The sequence below is a fragment of the Culex pipiens genome, chromosome 3, assembly GCF_016801865.2.
Source record: "Culex pipiens pallens isolate TS chromosome 3, TS_CPP_V2, whole genome shotgun sequence".
NCBI classification, from domain to species: domain Eukaryota; kingdom Metazoa; phylum Arthropoda; class Insecta; order Diptera; family Culicidae; genus Culex; species Culex pipiens.
The window spans coordinates 140682477-140704781 of NC_068939.1; the positions used below are offsets into that span (position 1 = coordinate 140682477).

Here is a 22305-nt window from a genome sequence, read left to right on the forward strand (position 1 = left end):
ATATCCCGACTGTTCTGATATTAATAATTTATTAATGTTCAAATATTCAAGCAATTGAGATTTCACAACTGTTTCTAACACTTTTTCTAACGTATGTAGCATGTTGATAGGACGAAATTCTTCTGATTTTTTAGTACCAGTAACTTTTTGAATTGGAATAACTAAAGATTCTTTCCAGATTTTTGGAATTTGACCTGACAAAAGTGATGCATTTATAATTTCGAGCAAAGTGTGACCAATGACATGATAACAATCTTTTAAAACTTTTGCATTAACGTTGTCAATCCCGGCAGAATTTCCTAAATCAAAACTAATTTTTTTAAGTTGAACATAGGTTATAGGATTGAAGATTTCTAGTCTGCAGTTTACTTTCCTCATATTCCTGATTTCAGCAGGTTCGTCAGTTTTCTGTATGCTTTCGTTTATTTCAACTACACTCTCAATAAAATATTCATTAAATTTACTGGCAATTACATTTTCGGTACATTCTTCAATATCTCCAAAAAGAATAGTTCTTGGAAGACTATCTTTAGATTTCATTAATTTTTTCAATATTTTCCAAAGTTCTTTGCTGTTATTTTTATTTAATTCAATATTGTTTTGAATGTGAGAACTCCGGGTTGTTTTTAAACATTTTGTATACTTGTTTCTAATAACTGTGTATTTATTCCAATGTCTAGGATTATTAGTTCTGCAGAATTTGTTGTAAAGTTTATCTCTTTTTTGTTTCAATTTCATAAGTTCACTGCTATACCAAATGTTGGAATCTTTCCTTTGTATGTACTCAGTAGTTACTAATTCACTTGTGCAATTTTTCAAAGTGTTCGTTAATATTCGCGATTTGTCTTCGAGTTCCCCAGTTAATGTTCTAAAATTTACGTGTTTTTCCAACAGATCGCAAAAAGCTGACGGTGTGTAGTTTTTCCATGATTTAATTTTAATGCGGTCATCCAAAGATTCCAAATTAATTTCTGAAATTTCAATAACCAGTGTTTCGTGGTCTGTAATTTTCCAATCACTCTTAACGACAGCTTTTACACATTCGATATTAGAAAAAACACAGTCAATCAATGTTCTGCTATTTCGTGAAATTCTTGTGAACGTATTTACTTTTTGAGTTAAACCTAAATATTCTGTAAGACGCTTTAAGTGAACTGAATTCTGCTCATCAAACCAATTAATATTATAATCACCAGTTAATAAATTAAAGTTATTCATATCTACGAAATTGTCCAACCAGTTTTCTAAAATAGAAATAAATCGTTGGTCACTTGAGCTTGGCGAATGATACAACACTCCATAATTACCCCTCTTCATGCCTTTTTCAACTGTAACGCCCAAAAACCAGTTATTATCAGAAAACTCGTTTAAACACACTTTAAGGTGAATAGATTCTTTAAAATAAATAGCAACTCCTCCAGTATGCCTAGAGTGTGACAGACAAAATACAACGTTATATCCTGGAATGGAATATTGATCAAATGCTTCCGGTTGAGTAATATGCGTTTCAGAAAGTAATACTAAAAGAGGTTGCGAACTTTCCACTAACTGTCGTAGTGCTACGTAGTTTGTGGTTAGTCCTGCAATATTCAAATAGATTATATCTGTTGCATTTACTTTTTTGGCAGAATTTGATTGCTATTCATTCTCATACATACGGTCCTTTTTAATTGCAGCTAAGTGTCGAAAAACTGGACATTTTGAACTAAATGCAGCATGGTTCACATCGAGATTCATCTTTTGCTCATTATTCTTTTTTAAGCAGTTCAGACATTTCATTACAGTTGAATTGCAATCAGAGGTCTTATGGGACTCGCTACACTTTGAACAGGTTTCATTATTTTTACATGTTGTACTCATGTGTCCAAATTCTCCACATTTAAAACATCTTAGGACTTTTATAGCCTCAAAAACTGAACATCTATCAAATCCTATGTTAACCTTTCCGGCCGTGATCAATGCATCAAATGTATCATTATTAACTTCAATTATTACACTAAATTTGTTATATTTCATGCGAGGGTTTTCATAAGAAGATATAACCTTTACATGTTCAATAAAAATTTCGTCATTCTGTGAGGTCAATAACTCAACGAAATCTGTAGGATCATACTTTTCACTCATCCCAACGATTTTCAGTTTAGGAAGGCCAGAAGAGATAATAGTAGTATAATTTGAGCCAAGTTTGTTTTCAATGTCATTTTTCACTTTCAAAAGGTTTTCCCCTGGAGCGCATTGGGCAACAATGGAACCATCCCTGCCATTCTTTAAATTATTGATTTTATGTAACTTTGGGTCAAGATTTGATTTTAAAAAAGTTCTTGTTTCGTCATTACTTTGATTTGTTTCGTTAGGTTTTATAACAATTTTTGGACGATTAGTACGCAATTTCTTATGCTGGTGATCTTTTTTATTTTCTGAATTTCCACCTTTCAAAATTTCCGCAAAAGTTGGCGATTCAAAAACATTTTCATTTTCTTCATCGTCAACCACCATTGCTGCACCGTCTTCCGGAATAATCGCACGTCTTTTACTACCTGGGAGCCCATCCGATTCAGAATGCGTTCCTCTTTTTCTAGTTACTTTAATTATTTGTTTATTATTTGGTTTTTCAGAATTCGATTTAATCAGTTTTTCAATTTGATTAGCCACACTGTTCTCCACAACTGTTTTGATTTGTTTCTGAAATATTTCACTGCATGCTTGCATGACATTTTCCATTCCTTTCTTGATAGCTTCGTCGATTCGAGTAGCAATACTTTCATTGATGCCAGGGATAGAATTTGAGTTGTCAAAATATTTTTGCAACTCCTCTTTTATCCCTTTGACATCAGCGAGAAGTACTGAGATCTCAGCATCAACTCCACTATTAAGACACTGGTCGCATTTAAACTGCGCATTTGGTTGCTCAATAATCATTTTTGCCGCCGGTTTAGTCAGGACAGTGCAGGAACGATGGAAAAACGCTCGACACTTCCCCGAACAAGGTACGGCATCTTCAAAACAAATTTTTTGCTCGCATTTGCCGCACAGACTCATCTCGCGCTATCGAGCACGGTCGAGCCAGTCACGCAACACAATAGCAGAGCACAAAAGACCCAAGACAAAAAAGCAAAAAACAGCTAACATCAGCCGCCACCGAATCCGATGGCAAACCGTTGTTGCCGGTGAAAAATAAAATCGATGATAATTAATTTTATAGTAACGTTCGATTCAAAACTTGTACTTATCCGATTTGACAGCTGTTTAGTTCACACATTGACAAACTCTAGCACCAATTAGTCGCACTTTAACACGCAAATTTTATTGTTTATAGCACAACACAGTACAAGTGAACTACTCTGTCTGACACAAAACATTCAGACTCGATTATCCTTGACCTTGGCAAAATTTCACTTCGGATAATCGAATCACGATAGTAAATTTTTTTTCGTTGTCTTATTTTTGATTGTTTAGCTTTTAGAGTCATATAAACTACTCTAAAGTGATTTAAAATTCTTATATTCAAGATGACGGCCAAAATAGCGATGAAGAAATATTGAAAAGATGCATTTTTTAATATTTAATCAACCATTCAAATTTAGCTAAAATGGGGTCGCAGAATTTGAATTTGATGTTTAAAGTAAGAAAATAAAACAATACGATGTTTTTTTCTTTGTTCGTGATTCGATTATCCGAAGTCCCATAAAAACCTTCGAAAAATCAAACTTCAGATAATCGATGCTTCGGATAATCGAGTCTGGACTGTAGTACTTTACATCTTTTGAATGCATTAGAATTTTTTTTCGAAAATTTTTAAGATCTGGCAACCCGTGCCGTGAAATATCGCAACTTTAGCCGAATTGATTCTATTTTTAGGATTGTTGGTAGAATTTACGAAGAACATATTTGTTATTCAATATGAGTAGACAAATACCTTGTCATGAAAACCATAACTGTCCCATCAAATTTTCATGCATTTGAGTAAAACCATGAGTACTACTCGCTAATTTTATTTTGTTTTCAAATTTAAAACAATTATTGTCTTGTTTGAGGAAATCAAGACGTTGAATATGGCTAAACTATTACAAATGTGGCCAAACCCAGACAGTTATGCTTTTATGAGAAGTACCATAAGTATTAAATGAGAAATCAAGATGTGATTACCGATGAAATTGATCTTCTCAGAGCAAGCTAGATCTTGAAAGTATGAGCACTTGAAAGTATGAGTAAGCAAGAGCTTAAACAACCATGATTAACACTGTGCTAATGCTTTCAGCCTAAATGTAGGCTAATCACACTCTATCGATTAACCCGTTGGCAAATAATTGGGCAAAGGTGAAACTTGGCATTTAATTTTTCTTAAAATATTCGCAAAAAAAGATGTTCAAACAAACAAGCCGAACCCGGAACGGGATTTGACCATCGAGGGGCCAGTTAGGCAAAAAGGCAACAAATTGTACGATTTATGATGAGCGCCCATTTCGCCACTGCATGTTTTCAATCGCTAATGATGTGGAGTTTCTTCTTCACTCATGGGGCCAGACAGATCGGTCAGCGGCGGCGTTTACCGTAACGGATTGGAGGGAAGATCCAGCGGCGGTAGGGGCCTCTCTCTCTCTTGATTAATAATGTTTTTATCGCTCTATTCAAATATGATTTTTTTCGCCCTTGGCACCGAAAACCCGGAACGGTTGAAGGGTTTCTTTTTGGAGGGAGAATCGTATTAGGACAAGTGAAAATTTGATGTTTTGCCTAGTTGTGGGTCACTAGGTTGGGTGAAGGGAAAGTTTATGACCTCTTGATAATTGAGTTAGCTGGAATTAGCTACGACCTCGAAGTGTAATTTGAAACGGAAGTTTTTTGTCATTTATTTATAAAAAAAATGTTACACAGGATTATCCACCGCGCATTGCCACAAACATTCAGCGAAGTATCAAAGTGTACACAAACAATTCGATAACAGATCTTTATAACAGTTCTTTTTCACTTTTCTTTGTTTTTATCTACCTGGTAAACCGTGCTGCAATGAAGGTAGGAAGCAAACATTCCGGGTTCATTTCCCCTTGGCGCAATTCTGCAACAGTGAGATTAAAACTTTGTTGGTATGGGTGCACTTCAAAGGCTGTGTTTTGCTGTTGTGTGTGCGTGCTCTGGATGAATTAGGTGGTAATTATTATGATGGGCCAAATGGGATGCTTTTGTTGAAAACTCCACTCCGATTTGTTGATAATTAATCCACGGTTCAAAGCGCGTTAGATGATCTTAAATGATGGGGGGATTTCTTATGATTAGGCTCTTGATGATGGGTTTGTTTTGGAAGTTTATGCCTTTGACTTTTGATTGAAAGTGCAAGTTTCAATGGTTTCCCACATTATCAATGTACATTCCCACAACCGATAAAAAGTAAATTTAGGCAATTTAATTAATAAGGATTACCCTCGCCGTAGCATTTGCCGTAGCTATTAAACTTGAGCTAAATTTTCAATATTAAGAATATAAGCAAAAATCTAAAACAATGCGAGACATTCCTTTTTGTTACAGAGCGACAGGAATAATTGTATCGGGCTTGATTTTTATGCAAGTTCTTCGAAATTTTAAATATTTTTCGTAAGTTTTAGGCAAAATAAATTAATTGGATTAAAAAAAGATTCAAACCAATGTGTTCTAACATTAATCAAATATTTATTTCATGATATTGAAAACATTCTATATTATAAATAATTTCCAGATATCAACGATTAAAAATAGTGGGACAAATTGGTAGCAGAGCAATGCTCTGAGAAACTTGTATGGTGCCTTCGGTATGTCCAGAGAAGCCATTTTGCATCATTATTTTGTCCATATAATTTTCCATACAAATTTGACAGCTGTCCATACAAAAATGATTCATGAAAATTCAAAAATCTGTAGGGTAGAGGACCCAGAAATCACCCACTTTATAGTGGCAATCTAGGAAATTTGATGAGAATTTGATGACAATTTATGGTTTTTGGTTCTATTTGTTGTAGAACGTTGATAAACTATTTGATTTTAAGTTTCCACAAGGTTTTTATCATTTATATGTTCCTTTTTGATAAAATTTTGCGTTCCAATAAATCCAATTTTCTCCCACCCTTGGAACCAGTTTTCGCCCACGACAAAAATCAAGAAATCAAATGAAATTATGACACAAAGCTAAGCAAATATGGTCTCCTATTTATACACATGTTCCCGAAGCTAAATTTCATTGATGTGCACATATTTTGTCGTACATACTATAAATTGAGGTTCGAAAAATCCTAGGAGTTTTTTTTTTTCAGATATCCTACCTATTTTGAGATTCTCTGTCTATTATAACTAAAACCAAAACATGTTCTCACCTTCACTTAAAATTATGACTAAATCAAAAATTGTAATAGAAATCATGTGTCCCTGTTCACCCAAGATAAGAGCACACAGTTACAATTAGCTCCATGTTGTTGTTGATTTTGTTAGGGGAGCTTTAACCCTATGGGTCATTTGCTCCCGAATTGACTCAATATAAAACATCGAGTACCTCTTAATAAAAATATTAAAGCACATGTGTAACTACTTCTCCATCTTCTGCTTAATTTGTTCTCCAATGTACCAGTTAATTTTTACAACATTTGATTCAAAACACCTTATGAATGAAAGTAATTAAAATGATTATTTAACCTTTAAAAATAATCTATATTTTCAAGCACATTTCGCAGCGATTAGAAAAGTTTTTATGGTAAACGAAAACTGGTTCTAGATAAAATCTTAAAACACAATACTAGATTTCGCCCTGGTCGAAAATTGGATTGCATGTTTTTTCATGACCCCAGAAATCGCCCACTTTATTTTATTAAAATAACCTTTGGTAAACGTTTAAAACAGATAAATCACTAGATTTTCATGAAATTCAGACATACAGTGAACTAATGAATTATTCATTTACATTATCTTCGAACAAAATGAGTTGTTTTCCCTCATTAACATTATTACCCGCTGTAGTCTAAATGGACAAAAATATGGCGGCAATATGGTAAGGCTTTTTTTGAAAAGCTTATAAAAACTTAATAAACAATAGAAATTCATTAGGAAAGTTTCAATTAGTCCTCTACCCTATCTTTTGAAGGTATTTTTTGATCGATTTGCAGTCTTCGTCAAAGTTGTAGGTAAGGACTACAATGAATAAAATGATACAAAGTAAAAAAATTGTAGTTTTTAATTTCACTTTCTGTCACCAAAACTTGGTTTTCAAAAACACAACAATTTTTAATTTTTGATATATTTTAGTTATGACTTTGGAAAACAATATTGATTTTTTTCAAAAATCGAAATACCAGTCGCAAAAAATTTCAAATTATTTTTCGATTTAAAATCGAATTTGCAATCAAAAAGTACTTAAGTGAAATTTTGATAAAGTGCACCGTTTATAAGTGATTTCCATTTTAAGGTAAGTTTTTTGAAAATAGTCACAACAATCAATTTGAATTTAAATAAAAAAACAACCCACATTTTTTTTTTCGAAAATTTCTTTGTTTCCCTGTTTAGGAGGTCATTTTGAGCAACTTTTGTTCTACTAAAATTTAACTTCTCTTTTTTATGGTTTTTTGCTTCATTTTTTTATTTTAATGTTTTTGGTAGTATTTGGCCTACTCTAACACCTTCTATCATTACATTTTGCTTATCTAATTTTTTCATGTTTTCACAGCAACTTTTTCAATATTTTGCATGTTTTTCACATTTTCTGTAATGAAATGGCACCATAATCATTTAAATTGTAAATAATTTAGTAGATGCATAGTCTGGGGCACTAGAAAAATTACTGCATACTTCTTTTTACATGAAATTTAAGAAATGTTAGTAAAAACACTGCCTAAGTTGACCTAAAAAAATTACATTTTTTAAAACATTGGCAAAGCCACAACAAACAACTAGAACTTCCAACCCATAAATTTTCTAAAATTTAAAGAGTTCTTCTTTACAATTCTTTTAAAAGATCAAAAATTGGTTGAAAAATGGATTTTTGGTGATTTTTTTAAATCGAAACCCGTCTAAAGACGGGGTTGGGCTGTAGAGGGTTAAAAACACACGAAATGAAAAGTCGATTTCAAAAACGTAGATAGTTGCTCGGATGCTAAAATAATTTCAATTTTTGTTCTTTTTTTGAAATATCATTTATGATTTTTGTCGCAGCTCTACAAGACGTAATTTAGAAGTTTTTTTTCGAATAGTTCAAAAGTTCTTCCTCATAAAAAGCCAATAAAAGTTATCTATTTTGAGATACAGAAGTTATAAAGTAACCGAGCTACAGTCGCTTCACTTTGATTCTTTTTTTATCTGAATATAAATTATATCTCCATCATACCTCAATCATTCCCGTTTCGTAATGATAATCGATTTAATTTTTATAGTTTCACAGCTTGTTTAAGATAAATCAAGCGTGTCTTTCCTAAAAGGGCAAATAAAAGTTTATTGCGATACGATCGCTAGAAACGTCAAACGTTAAAGAGATGCAAACAAAAAAATAAAACACATTCCTGTCGCAGAAATTTCGCTTTCTTCCGAACCTGCCCAAAAACTGGACCCATTAGCATATGAATGAGTTTTCTTCGTATAAATCTCTTGGAAACCATTTCTCCCTCGATATTTTTTTATGTGAATTTAAACAACACCACAAAATTCCAGTTTCTTATCTATCGCGGTCCCCTTGCCAAATGTGTTTTCTGACTGAGGATTTAGTGCACCGCGTCGATAAACTACGCTCCAATCGAGGCAATAATAATAAAAACAAGTCTTAAGAGGTGGAGTGGAGGAAAGGGGAAACTTATCGACTTATCCACATCTGGAACCGTTTTTTTGAAGGAGACGGAGAAGAGCTCATCTTTAATGGCTTTTTTTTTTCCTTTTGGCTTGAACAATCCACACCAATTATGTGTTTGTGTGTGATTTTTGAGAGAAACCTTTAAAAACGCGGATTTGGAAGCACCCTCAGTCTCTGGACGCAGCGATTTTCGCACTGGACCATCTTCATTAGCTCGACTCTTGGTGGAGATGCATGCGCGTGTTCCAACGGTTTCGTTTGCGCGTTCATCAGATGTTCTACTTTTATTAGCGCCATATGTAGATTTTCGAAATTGGAATGCCCCCTCCTTCTCTCCGAGGCCAAATGGGGGAACAGGCCTCTGGCCTGATGTAATTGGGTACGTGTTTCGAGGCAATCCCAGTTTTATTTTTTGTGGGAAAATACTTTGGCCGAAAGAGTGGCCACTTGGAACCATCATCGTCCGGCGTGTGTGGCCTTCAGTTGGAGGGGAAAGTGCGAAATTTGTAGTACAATATTGAGATTTGAAAGGTGACATTCGTTGTGCTGAGCTCATTGAGCGCAAGTCTCGGTCAGCATTCATATATCATTTGCACGTTACACTAAGATTCACTGAAACAATCACCCTCAGAAGTAGCTTTCTAAACTAGCTTGTTGTGACTAGTCTAGCGACGTAAGCAACAATGCAACGTTGTTCCTAGTTTCATTTACCATACAAGCTTCATGTGATCATGCGATCCCGTGGAGCTGCAGTTTTTATTTCTAGGAATAACTTTGCTCATGCTCAATGGACATATTGTGCAGGCTAATGGCAACTTTACACATTGGTGCACACGTGTGGGTTTGTGTTTGATACGGAGAGTTGCTTTCGCTTTTTCGATCAAGTATGCAAATTTTAGCTTTGACTTAATCAAATTAGGAAATCTTTCCATCTAACGATTTCGGAAATTGAACTTGACGAAACGAGAAGTTGCTGATTATATTTTGATATTTTTTTTTGTGTGAGTAAGGCCAATCCAAATATTAAAGGAAAGATATTTATAAAAAAGCAAAGAAAAAACTTTTTGGAATGATTTTCATAAATTTAACTAATAGTAATTTTCTAAAAACCATCCTAAACATGCTGAAAGAAATTATCAAAGCTGGAAAAAAGTTTTTAATTGTTCTCTGATGATGATTCATTAGCGTTATAAAGAAGTTTTGTATTGTGTAGCAGCGCAAAAAAAAAGATCTTTTTGAAAAAAAATATTTTGAAAATTTTGAAATGAAGACTAGCATTTTAAATGGCCATGTAATATTCAATGTTTGGCCCATTTAAAATATTAGTCTTGACTTAAAAGTTTTCAAAATATTTTTTAACATTAAAAATCGAATCATTAGTTGCTGAGATATCGACATTAGAAAATGGAGAGTTGTTTGGGTGAGACTTATAAAACTTCAATTTTCGTGTTTCTTTTTCTTAAAGCGGCTGTATCTCAGCAACCCGAGGTCCAATCTTCAATGTCTCTTAGACAATTTTATAGCAAATTTTCTGAACTTTTCAAAAAAAATATTTTCAGGAATGGTCACTTATGGTCACTGAAAATTGAAAAATTGAAAAACTGCAAATATTTCGCTGAAATCAAACTTACGGTGGCTATATCTTGAAAACGGAGCACTTTATCAAAAAATCTGTATAGTACTTTTCGATTGCAAATTCAATTGCATTGAAAAATATCGTCAAATTTGTTTTTGCAGGAAATTTCGATTTTTTTCAAAAATCACTATTTTTTCAAAAAATCATTTTTTGACCATGTTTCTCTATGGCTCAAAAGTTGCGGATTTTTGTCCCCTAAAACATAATAAAAAATCTCAAAAATAAAAAATACGTATTTTGGGAAATTGAGTATTTGTAAAAAAAAAGTTGATTAAAAAATTTGCAATTTTTTTTCCGTGTACCTATTTTTTTCTTAATAGTCCTCAACAATACCTACAACTTTGCCGAAGACACCAAATTGATCAGAAAATTCACTCAAAAGTTACAGCTGTTTGAATATTTACATATCATTTTTGTATGGACAGTAGAAAAAATTGTATGGAGACTTGTATGGGTGAACCAATGAAACAAAATAACTTATTTGGTCATAGGGAAGGCCCCCACAAAGTTTGAGCCAAATCAAAAAATACAAATAAAATCCATTTCCGGTTTGGTAGGGATTGCTCTGTTTTCCAAAATCGCCAAACTTGCGGACCCAATCCTGCAAAAATCTGATTGTCAAACCTTATTGTACACTATTTTGTAGACAGTAGTTTAGGGGATGATTGAACAATTATATCGATGGTTCCCGTAGATTTGAAAGTACCAAAATGTATTAAAAAAAACAAAAAATAAAAAATAACTATAGAAATTGAAACAACAGGTTAACATTAGAATGAAAAAAGTGTCTAAAAATTCTTTTTTGCCATTCCGTCGTGAAACTACTTACTTTTCCTGTCATTCTTGAACGACGAAATAGCCTACTTTTCTGTACCAAAAATAACAGAATCGAATAGCAACACTTTTCAAAATAAATGCTGAAAAGTTCTACTTTTCAGCACTCAAATGGGTGCTGAAAAGTTGAACTTTTCAGCACTTGTTTTGAAAAGTAACATTTTTCAACATTTTTTGATTTAAACGATTTATTGACAAAAAAAAATGAAAATTTGTCATAAAATTTCACTCAGTGTGTGTTTTTTGGAATTGCAAAAAATGTTGTATGGAACTCGTTGAAAACTTGATTTTTTCAGCACTCTTCGTATATATCCAACTCGGTGAACCTCGTTGGATAAATATACGACTCGTGCTGAAAAAAATCTCTTTTTGCAACTTGTTGCATAAACTACTATTTTGCAACTCCGTCGTGAAACTACTTACTTTTCCTGTCATTCTTGAACGACGAAATAGCCTACTTTTCTGTACCAAAAATAACAGAATCGAATAGCAACACTTTTCAAAATAAATGCTGAAAAGTTCTACTTTTCAGCACTGTAATGGGTGCTGAAAAGTTGAACTTTTCAGCACTTGTTTCGAAAAGTAACACTTTTCAACATTTTTTTGATTTAAACGATTTATTGACAAAATACATGAAAATTTTACTTAAAATTTCACTCAATGGGTGTTTTTCGGAATCGCAAAAAAAGTTGTATGGAACTCGTTGCAAAACTTGATTTTTTCAGCACTCTTCGTATTTATCCAACACGGTGAACCTCGTTGGATAAATGTACGACTCGTGCTGATAAAATCCTCTTTTTGTAACTTGTTGCATAAACTACTATTTTAATGACAATCTAATACCCTTATCAATCTCAAACTTGCAAATCCAAGCTAAATCTGAGCAGACGAGTGATTTCACAAAAAATATGTAATAATCAATTCATTCTTTTGAAAATATATTTTAATACGGAACTCGGTTAAATTTAATTTAAAAAATGTTTATCGTGTTTTAACCTTCTACAAAATTGGTTCTTGTCTTATTAATTTTGCACAGTTTTATGAATAAATGTCACATAAAACACATAATTTGACAAGTTTCACAAACTATTATTAAAAAGTTTCCAATAAATGATAAAAGTATTTAGAACAAAAAACTCAAAAAAATAGATAGGGTAGGGTAGTCATCACTGAGACACTTTTGGTTTTCAACTTTCAAAGATTTTTCTCATTTTTTCATCAGCATGTTTTAATGAGATTTTTGTTGCATTTTCTTTCTTTTAATGTGTTCTAACATTGACCAAAATATGAGATCGATCCGACATTTACAGCCAGAGTTATTGAACTGTCTCATTGTAGACGCACTTGGCAGGAACAATGAGACAGCTGGGGAACAATGAGACACTCTACGAAAATCAATACTTTTCTAGTAAAACATCATGTTTTTGTATTGTTCCATTACAGGTGACTTGCCTTTTACATTTTAGATCAATTTTGCCAACATGAAACTTTAATTAACAAAAGTTATACTAAAAAGTATTTATATTTTGTAAAATTCGTATATTTATACCAAATAACTTTGTATTTTTGGTTAAATGAAGTTAAAACTCTGTAAATATGCCAAAAATCCCTTTTAATTCATGTTTTGAAAGATTTCCATAGATATTGAAAAGTTTAATGAAGAAAAATCAAAGTGTCTCATTGTTACCCATGAGCTGAAATGAGTGGGGAACAATGAGACAGTCCTGGATACTGGGTATATTCTAAGTTTCGGCCAAACCTAATGAAAGGACATTGTAGCTCAACTCAATCCCTATGGAACGTTGAAAGAAATTTGAAGAAATATTAGTTTTGGTGTTAATGGCAGCCTACGAGCCCATAATTTACTTTTACACCCCAGAATCAAACATTTATGAATAACTTTTCAAGGGAGCGTCCATAACCAAAGCCACTATAATGGCAGACGTGTATCCAGTAGACACACCTTTCGCCCAAATATGAGCCTGATTGGTTGAAACTACGACTTGTGAGAGCCATTTTATCATTGTTCCCCGTGTCTCATTGATGACTACTCTACCCTAACTCAGAAATTTCTCAATGAATCATTCCGATCTTGGAAGCATTGGAAAGCTGAGAAAATTTCCTATGAGAAAGAAAACGCGCTTTGGCCTGCCCTGTTGTTTTGCAGTCATGACGAAATTTTGTTTCACCGAAAAAAAAAATATCATAAACATAAGATTTGAAAAATATTTACATCGACTTAAGTAACATCCGGCTTTAGAAAAAAATTACATAAATATTACTTAAGTGGTCAAAACTTGAGACTTTTTGCAAAACTCAGGCAAAATATGAATTGAAAAAAAATAAGAACTGATCAAAAAAATCTGTTAAAAAAATTACAATCGTCACACAATTTTAATACAGTTTACAGAACGTGTTTAAAATGTTCAATGTTAAAAAGTCATAAAAATCGAAATTGTGTGGTAAAAGGTTAGAGTTATTTAAAAAATGGTTATTTCAAGAGATTTGTTTTCTTACTTCGGTAAAAAAATTGTTCCTCGATTGGCGAAAGTTTGAATCATTTAGTTCCTGATCAAACAACCATATAATCGATTTAAATTTCAAATCTTATTGACTCATAAAGCCAAATATCACAACCTTGCAATCTAATCACTGAATGTTGTTTACATACATTTTAAACAATGGCAACATTAGGGGCAATATTACCCCAAACAGCAGTTACCCCCTAAACGGTAAGTTCCAACAATTAAAAGGGAAATCACACTAAAATCAGCATCTTTATAGTCCCTGAACAGCTCACCAAAAAAAAAAAAAAAACTTCCCAAGATGGAATCTAGCGAGCGACACAGAGTGCAAGCATCCAGATTTCAACGTCATTAGCATTCGCTGCTTTCAAATTCACCAAGTTAACACAAGAGTTTACAGCAATTAGACGGGGGAGCTCTTTTTTTTTTTGCTGTACTCCTCGTGTCAAATCTTGGTGGGGGCACGTGCCCTGAGACAAGCGCTTGCATGGCTTGGCTGCACTGCGGTTAATGTGGCGTTAACTGTGAAACTCGGAATCTGTTACATGCTCGTCTGATTTTTATTGCCACCCCCTCAATGCACTGGCTGCCGACTTGTCAGCTGGCAGCTCGACTGCGTGGGCGTTTGAGGGTTAAGCGCTGCAACTTTATGGGAATAAAAAGTTTTGCGTGGCCAAATTTTGTGCGCCGGATTTTTTTTTAATTTTTATCGCAAAAGCAATCATTGCGGTACCCAGGTCGTAACATAAAGCAAGTGAGTTGAGCATATACGAGTAAGCGGATTTTGGCTGTAGATATGAGCCATGTGCGATTGGGGAAGAATTGCTGGGGGGAAATAACTAGTGCACTGGGGCAGAGAACGGATTCTGGCGCATAAATTGAAAGATTAAAAGTTGCTTTGTGCGTGAACTTCGCAGCTCGATTAAGCAATTTGGAAAAAAACAAATTTCATCTAAAAAAATATCCAAAACGTATAACTTGCAATAATCAAAAGTTATCGCAATTTTTCGATTAAAGGACATTATTGAACACAAATAAGTCTTCTTAACGTGTTAACATACGAACCACGTAACAAATTATACACACAAAACCGTTCGAATCGCAAACAAGGTGTGACTAAAACTAAATTAAAATTCCAAAATCACATAACTCTTGATCAATCAAATCTATGAAATCGATCGCCAATTGAGACTATTGGCGCACTAAACAATCTGAAATGCAATTTTCCACTTAGCACAACAATCAACCAGTCATAAATCCCATCACCACCAGCCCCCATCAAACCAACGAACGAAAACGCAGTGGGTGGTGGTGTTAACAGTGACAATTACCACCACGCCAGACCCCACATAATTGCGCCTCCGAGATTGCAACCAGTGTGCGATAAACATCCACAAAATACCATAATTACCCCCTCACAATTGCTTCCTCATTTGTATCACCAGAAACGATCTTCGAACCCCCTCCTCCTCTTCCTCCATGGGGTTGTGCGTTACCAAAGTAATTTAATTAAATTCAAACAAATCCATCAATCACCGTTTGAGATGTTGAAATTTCTTCAAAGCAGCAAAAAAAAGTGTTTTTTTCGGAAGAATTATGTAAAAACCACAACCACTCAGAAAAAGCAAAGTCAATTGCGTCGACTAAAAAACGAAACTTGGCAACAATTCAACTGTATCAACATGAAGGGTGTTGTGGGCCAAATTGGGAAACTTTGGCCACCCACCTACTAAAAAAAAAAACTTGCACTGTGCAACAACAGAGGCAATTACCAAATCCACCATTGCGATGCGCCTTTTGAAGGGTGCGTGACACGAAACGTTTACTGACTGACTTTCCCAGTGCCGTCTGAAGAGTTTGCAAAACTTATTAGAAGGGGTTCTTGGTCCAAAGACTTGAATGAGGAGAGCACCCAAACCTCTTTTTACTCCAAGATACCTTCCACTCCAGGATTCTAACAAGCCACAATGTCAAAAAATTCATAAAAAAAACTTGCAAACAAGGTTCGTACACCTTTTGAAACATCAATGAAAATTGTGTTATTTGTTAATAAATCATCATACCAAACTCAAAATGGTCATCCTTAATCGATCGAGAAAATATTTTGGTATAAATATAAAGTTTTCTAACAACTTAGAATAAAATTAAACGTAACTATTTAAATTTCATGGAAGGCGGAGAAGCAGAGTCCAGCAGTTCCGGCGTTTACGCCGGCGGAGTTCCCTCCGTTGCCGGGCGCAGTTCCGGACGGAAAATCCAAGGATCGCCCTCGTCCCGCAGGAAGCAGCCAAGGTGGCCCCCGAGATGGTGGAGCCACGGAGAAGGAAGCCGGGGAGGTACTCTACAGTTCGGCTGAGCTGTGGGGGATTTTCTCCGAGTACATCGGTAGGTTCAAGACCTGCAAGACCCGCTTGGACCAAGTAACCCTCGTCAGTTACATGATCTCCAAGTATGGAATTTAAAGAGTTTTTTTTGTGTTATTATATATTGTTATACTGATCCTCGGTCCCAACCTGGTCACTGCACCTAAAAGGACCTAATAAAAATAAGTTAAGAAAAAAAAAATATTTAAATTTCATATAAATCTTAACAATTCTCGTTGTAACATCATCTTTCATCATCGAATCGATCGTTGCATGCTATATGGCTCTTCTAGAGGTTAATTTTATAAAACTTCAATGAACCTCGCTAATTCTCCCGGAAGCTTGTTGAGGGGACTGTCTTGGGTCAGGAAAACTGTTTTTCAAAATCTTCTATCGGGGAAAAATGATTTTATCTAATTTTTAAGTATTTATACAGTGCTTTTAAGCAAAAATCTCGAAAAATTATCAAATAAATCGCTGAAACTAAGATTTTTTTTGTTATTTCATCAATACATTAATTTCAAATTCCCAAAAAATGTCTTCAATATCCTACATCATGGAAAACTGTACATCTCGGTCGTCAGTTTTTATAACATCTGCAATATGATCTTTCTCCCGAGTCGTGTGGTGTTCGTGGGGGAGATCAGTTGGCGAATCGAAGCGCGAGAATCTGCGAGAAAGTGCTAGAAGATTCTTGATTTTATTGATAGAAGGCTTCGCGTCGTCATGTATATATTGTCTTTCTGTTGTTGTGCCGGTTATTCGCGGTCCGGACTGGGTAAATTCGTGGTGAAGTTTGTTACAAAGAAGTCGTGCGCGAAAAATTTCATGAAATCGATTGAAACAGTTTAACATTTCGTTTTGAAAGCCCTTCCCTTAGCTACGTGGCTCGGAAGGCACACAGACGTTAAGAAGTAAAAACAACGGGATTGAGTATATAATTAAATCCTTCTCATAGCATCGAAACTCGGAAGGCAACGATTATGTTTCACTTTCTCGTCATATCATCTACCAATAATGAATCCGGATCTATTTTAAATTGTACATCACCGAATAATGCGTTGATTCAAATTTCATTTCGTTTCGAAAGCCCATCCCAAAGCATCGTTGCTCGGATGGCACGCCGGCGGTAAGAAGTAAAAAAAACGCGAATGATAAGTCCTTCTCATAGCGTCGTAGCTCCGAAGGCAACGATTATGTTTCACTTTCTGGTCATATCATCTACCAAGATGAATCCTAACCTTCCCTTTCCTTCCCCTACTAACACAATTCCCCCACTTCCCGTGATGCTTGAAGGAGATGCTGTGGATTCAACGGTCTCATGCGGTGTCAACAGGTATAGTGCGACAAACTCTGTGTCTGATGAGTCTGCAACTTCAACTATCGGACTAACATTCCTACCTTTGTTGAACTGCATCTCCTTGGGGGGGGGGGGGGGGGCGCCGGTATTGACTTAAAGCAGAGATCTTCAGGGGTTATACAGTGAGGATGATTAGCTCCCACTACTCATCTGTTGGTTCATTGTGTAACTCCAGCTGATCCGTCAAAAACGGAGTAGCAGCTCATTGGCAGTCAACCATGCTCATGCTCATGCTCATCTGCAATATGATTTTTCTCCCTATTTTTTTTCAAATTTATCTTGAAACATCAATTTCATTCCTATTTATCAATTCATTTATTTCATTTCTTTTTTTTCTTCTAATGTGGATTCGTACCAAATATCATCTAGAATGAATTTGCAGAATAAACATTAAACTATTAAAACAAATCTCTGAAAAGTTTAACATATTTTAATGTATAGAAAGGTTTTTTTTTTAATTCTTTGATATTCATTCCTTTTGATTCCTAAACAGCTTCTTCGATCATTTTCATAGTGACAAATCAAACATTCTAAGTTGAATTTAAATCTCATTTTATTTATAGAGAAAAACACGTCAAGAAATTATTGTACATCTTAGAAAAATCGGCTAGCGACGTAATTGTAGTGTTGAATAAAAATGTTATATTTAGTCTAAAGTGCTCGGATTAACTTCAAATTTAAATAAGATAAAATCAATTTTCCCCCATAGAAAATTTTTAAAAACATTTCTCCTGACTCGGAAAAGTTCCCCAACAGGGTAAATTCTTTAAAGTTTATAAAAATAACCTTTAAACAAGCCGTGAGCTGACTGACTGCGAGCGCCTACCATGATCGTCAATACGAAAAGTCCATCAGTGAACGCACACGAAGTTGAAACGAACGAACGTCGAGCTCAACACTCAAGCAATCGCGCGACGCGAACGCGCATGCTCTTTCTCTTTCTTTCCTTTTTCTCTCTTTCTTGCGGTGTTGCGTGGTGACAGCAATCATTTGAATGCAGTCACTGGAGAAGGTGACAGAAATTTCTGAAAAAAATCAAAATAACCATCTCTGCGCGAATGGGAGAGGCGGTAAGATGACAAAAGATTGTGTGAGTGAATTTGAGTTGCGCTCGTTCGTTCATGTGTGAACTAACGAAAGAGGAATGTCAAAGTCAGGTTGATGCCAAAGTCAAGTTGATAAAGTTTATAATCAAAAAGTACTTTACATAAATTTCGATATCGTGTACCGTTTCAGGTTTCTTCCACAAAATAAACTATTTTTGTTGATAATGTAACTTATTTACCAGTAAAATTTATAAGAAAGCCATTATTATATTACACAATATGGGTAATTCTCCGCAAACCCACACAGCAGTTGCTCCAACCCCTCTTCGATTTGCGTTAAACTTTGTCCTAAGGGGTAACTTTTGTCCCTCCCTAGTAACATTTTTAAACTTACAGGTTTTATCATGGTTCTGGAAACCTTCATACGGCCTATATGGGCTTTTATGGCCTACTTAAAACCTAAAATGTTACTAGGGCTGATCACGAATCCGAGGTCCGTTTTTTGATATCTCGTGACGGAGGGGCGATATGACCCCTTCCTTTTTTGAACATGCGAAAAAAGAGGTTTTTTTCAATAACCATTTTCCCATTACCCATTTTCTAATCGATTTTGTGTCTTCAGCAATGTGGTAGGTATTACTTATAAAAAGTATACCCATTTTTTAATTCCACTTTTCATACAAAAAAATCGATTGCGCAAAAAAAAATGTTGATGTATAAAAAAGACAACAGAGCAATTCTTTTTGAAATCGGCCAATTTCGGCTATTTTTATTTTTTGTATTTTTTGATTTGGGTCAAACTTTGTGGAGGCCTTCTTTAGGACCAAAGAAGCTATTTTGTGTCATTGGTTCACCCATACAAGTCTCCATACAATTTTGGCAGCTGTCCATACAAAAATGGTACGTAAATATTTAAACAGCAGTAACTTTAGAGTTTATTTTCTGATCAATTTGATGTCTTCGGCAAAGTTGTAGGTTTTATTGAGGACTATTGAGAAAAAATGGGTACATGGAAAAAAATTGCAAATTTTTTACTAACTTTTTTTCACAAAAACTCAATTTTCGAAAATACGTATTTTTTTATTTTTGAGATTTTTTGATATGTTTTAGGGGACAAAAATCCGCAGCTTTTGAGCCATAGAGAAGTATGGTAAAAAAATCTGGCGCCGAGCTATGACTTTAAAAAAACTGTGATTTTTGAAAAAATGTAAATTTTATACCAAACAAAATTTGCAATATTTGACGGTCGGTATAGAATTGCTCAAAAGTGTTTATTTCGAGCGCCTCAGTCGGAATATTGAAAAACTAAGGCCCGAGAAGCTAACCTGAAATTTGAGCGTTTGGTTAAGGTTTAGGTTAATCCATTCTTGAACTGAAGTCATAATGGAGTTTCAAAAAATTTAATTAATGTATTTTTCACTTTTCAACTCTTCTTCGAGAATGTTTTCCTATAATTGATGAAATTTTCTCAATTAAGAGATTACTTATAGGTTTGGATCCAGCGAACCACTTTGTAGAACAATGCAACGCGCTAGGAATCAATCCCAGAAAGATACAGATAATTATTTAGTGCAAGCTATATTTTTTTATACTCCAAAAAATATCTGATGTTCTACAAAGTTGTAGCCCGGATCAAAACCTATAAGAAACTTGGGCATAGGGTATTTGTCCCTATTTTGGGCCTACTAAGCCGAGCGCACTTTTTATTTCATGTATTCTCAAAGGCTGTTATAGGCAGCCTTGCTTTTATTACATGAATAAATTGGTTTTTCAATGCTAATGCTCTTACTTAATCACATTTTTGACGAAAATACTTTATATTTCTGCATAAGCCCGAGAAACTGAAACATTTTTTGTCCCTATTTTGGGGATATTGCTTCTAGCATACGACCTTCTTTGTACATATTTTCGGCCTACTTTCTGATTGGTTTAAATAGCGAAGCACGTGGCGAACTTTTTTGACGTACGGTTCAGCCCCAGCTTGTACAGTACAGCCGCACAAATTCGGTCGACAAACATATTCAGCCTTTGTGATGTTTTAAGCCACAAATCAACATTAGAACGATTGATTTCACTTGCATTACGTGCGTAAGAAACTTGGACATGATTTATATCATTCTTTACGAGTTTTGAACATAATTAAACATTTGTTGCGTAGCCAAACAACAAACCCGTAATATACAAGAAAGACTGTAACTTGTGAAAAGCGCACACACACTGTCACAATTTGTAGAAGTGTCAAATGGACTGAATATAGAGCCATTCTCTCCGAAATGGACGAAGTTATTAATCAGTTATTTTATTGATCTGGTGGCAGTTAAGCGATTGATTTTGCAACGGGATTGTGCAACCCACCAATAAAAACATTTTGCCGGTGGTTAGAGATTCGGGGGACGGCTCTCATTCGTGTGCTGAGCGATGAAGTGTCAACAAGCGGTAAGCAAAAGTGGTGAAAATTTTCGCCCTAATGGGCAATTAGCGATTTGCCAAGAAAAAAGTGAAGAGTGCTATTTTTATTGCTTTATTTCTAATTTAGAAGGGAAAAGTAAATTATTCTTGTCCACCAAAATGAAGATAATGACTGCACGTACCACTATCAAGTGGCAGATTCCTGTCAGATTTGGTGAAATCCTCAATTTCGTTGAATTAAGTTTGGTAGACCCAAAATAGGTACTAGGCCCATAATAGGGTCAAATACCCTAGGAAAAGTTGATTGGGGTTTGGGAAACTTTCTCTAAAAAGAGGTAAACAGTGAAAATTCTCCATAGTAAATTTGTAGAAGTTCCATACTAGTTTTGTTTCATTTCCGTGTTAGTAAACATCCGTAAATCATGAATAATTTGGGAAATGATACATTTTTGTTTGTGAGTATATTAAATTATAATTCGAAGGGACTATAGTCAAATGTAATACGAATATTGAAAATGCTTTCGGAAACATATATGCAGGTTTTTAAAACATCATTTAGAATCATATTTAGTTTCTCTTTTGGTTTATGGATGAAGACAAAATTTTCCTACAAACAACTTGCAACAATGATTCCTTCAACTCCGTTAGTTCATTAGTCAACATCCGTTCACTTTCATTTGCTGGAATCCACTCTCGGCTCTGGAGCGGTGCATAACAATTTGCAATTTGCATACAGCGGCAAGAATTGCTTCAAAATTGCATAATGCTGCTGCAAGTTGCCGTTTTTGTGCATCAACCTGCTGCAGCCAGTATATCGACAAGTTCGTGATTGCGAGCCGTTGTGGAAGTGCTGGGGTTTTTTTTTCATCACAGAAGAAACGCACAAGTGCGTTAAGGCCAGGATTCCGATCCAATTTTCCACCGTTTTTCATATCGAAAGTTACGCGCGCCCTGCCTCGGCGCCCAAAACAAAGAAATCGCTCGATTTCCAAGAAAATTGTGCTTATCGCGAAAAGTTCCCATCTCATCTACAATATCTTTACGGACGGGGGGTGATCGCACATAAAATGGAACCTTAGTTCAGGGTGGTGGGTGAAGGCGTTGAAAGTGGGCGGCATCTGGCCCACCCCCGGCAGGTGGTTAGGAGAGAAAAAAAAGTTCACTTTCAATTTCCGCCGCAATTAATCAGACATTTGCTCATCGCTCACAGGGTGGTCTCGTGGTGCTCACACCTGCGTTGGATTTTGCTGTCTTGGATGGGTAATTCACAGCTAGATGACGACGATTGTCCAAAGGGATTGTGGTTGGGGTTGCTGAAACAACTCGACAGAATTTGCT

The 22305-nt window shown here is 35.0% G+C and overlaps 2 protein-coding genes across 3 annotated transcripts in view; one reads left to right on the forward strand and one right to left on the reverse strand.

Annotated features, from left to right (window-relative positions):
• The window catches only part of LOC120417512 (uncharacterized), a 165387-nt gene that overhangs the window by 22598 nt on the left and 120484 nt on the right, over window positions 1-22305 (forward strand). The window lies entirely within an intron of this gene.
• LOC120417492 (uncharacterized) lies at window positions 1630-3351 on the reverse strand. The gene has a single exon (XM_039579568.2). It carries the CDS (start codon window positions 3037-3039, stop codon window positions 1639-1641), a length of 1401 nt encoding a protein of 466 aa, XP_039435502.1. The 5' UTR covers window positions 3040-3351; the 3' UTR covers window positions 1630-1638.

Bases quoted from the DNA above. Each gene is read 5' to 3' on its own strand.
- LOC120417492 (XM_039579568.2), bottom strand. From the start codon at position 3,039: ATGAGTCTGTGCGGCAAATGCGAGCAAAAAATTTGTTTTGAAGATGCC.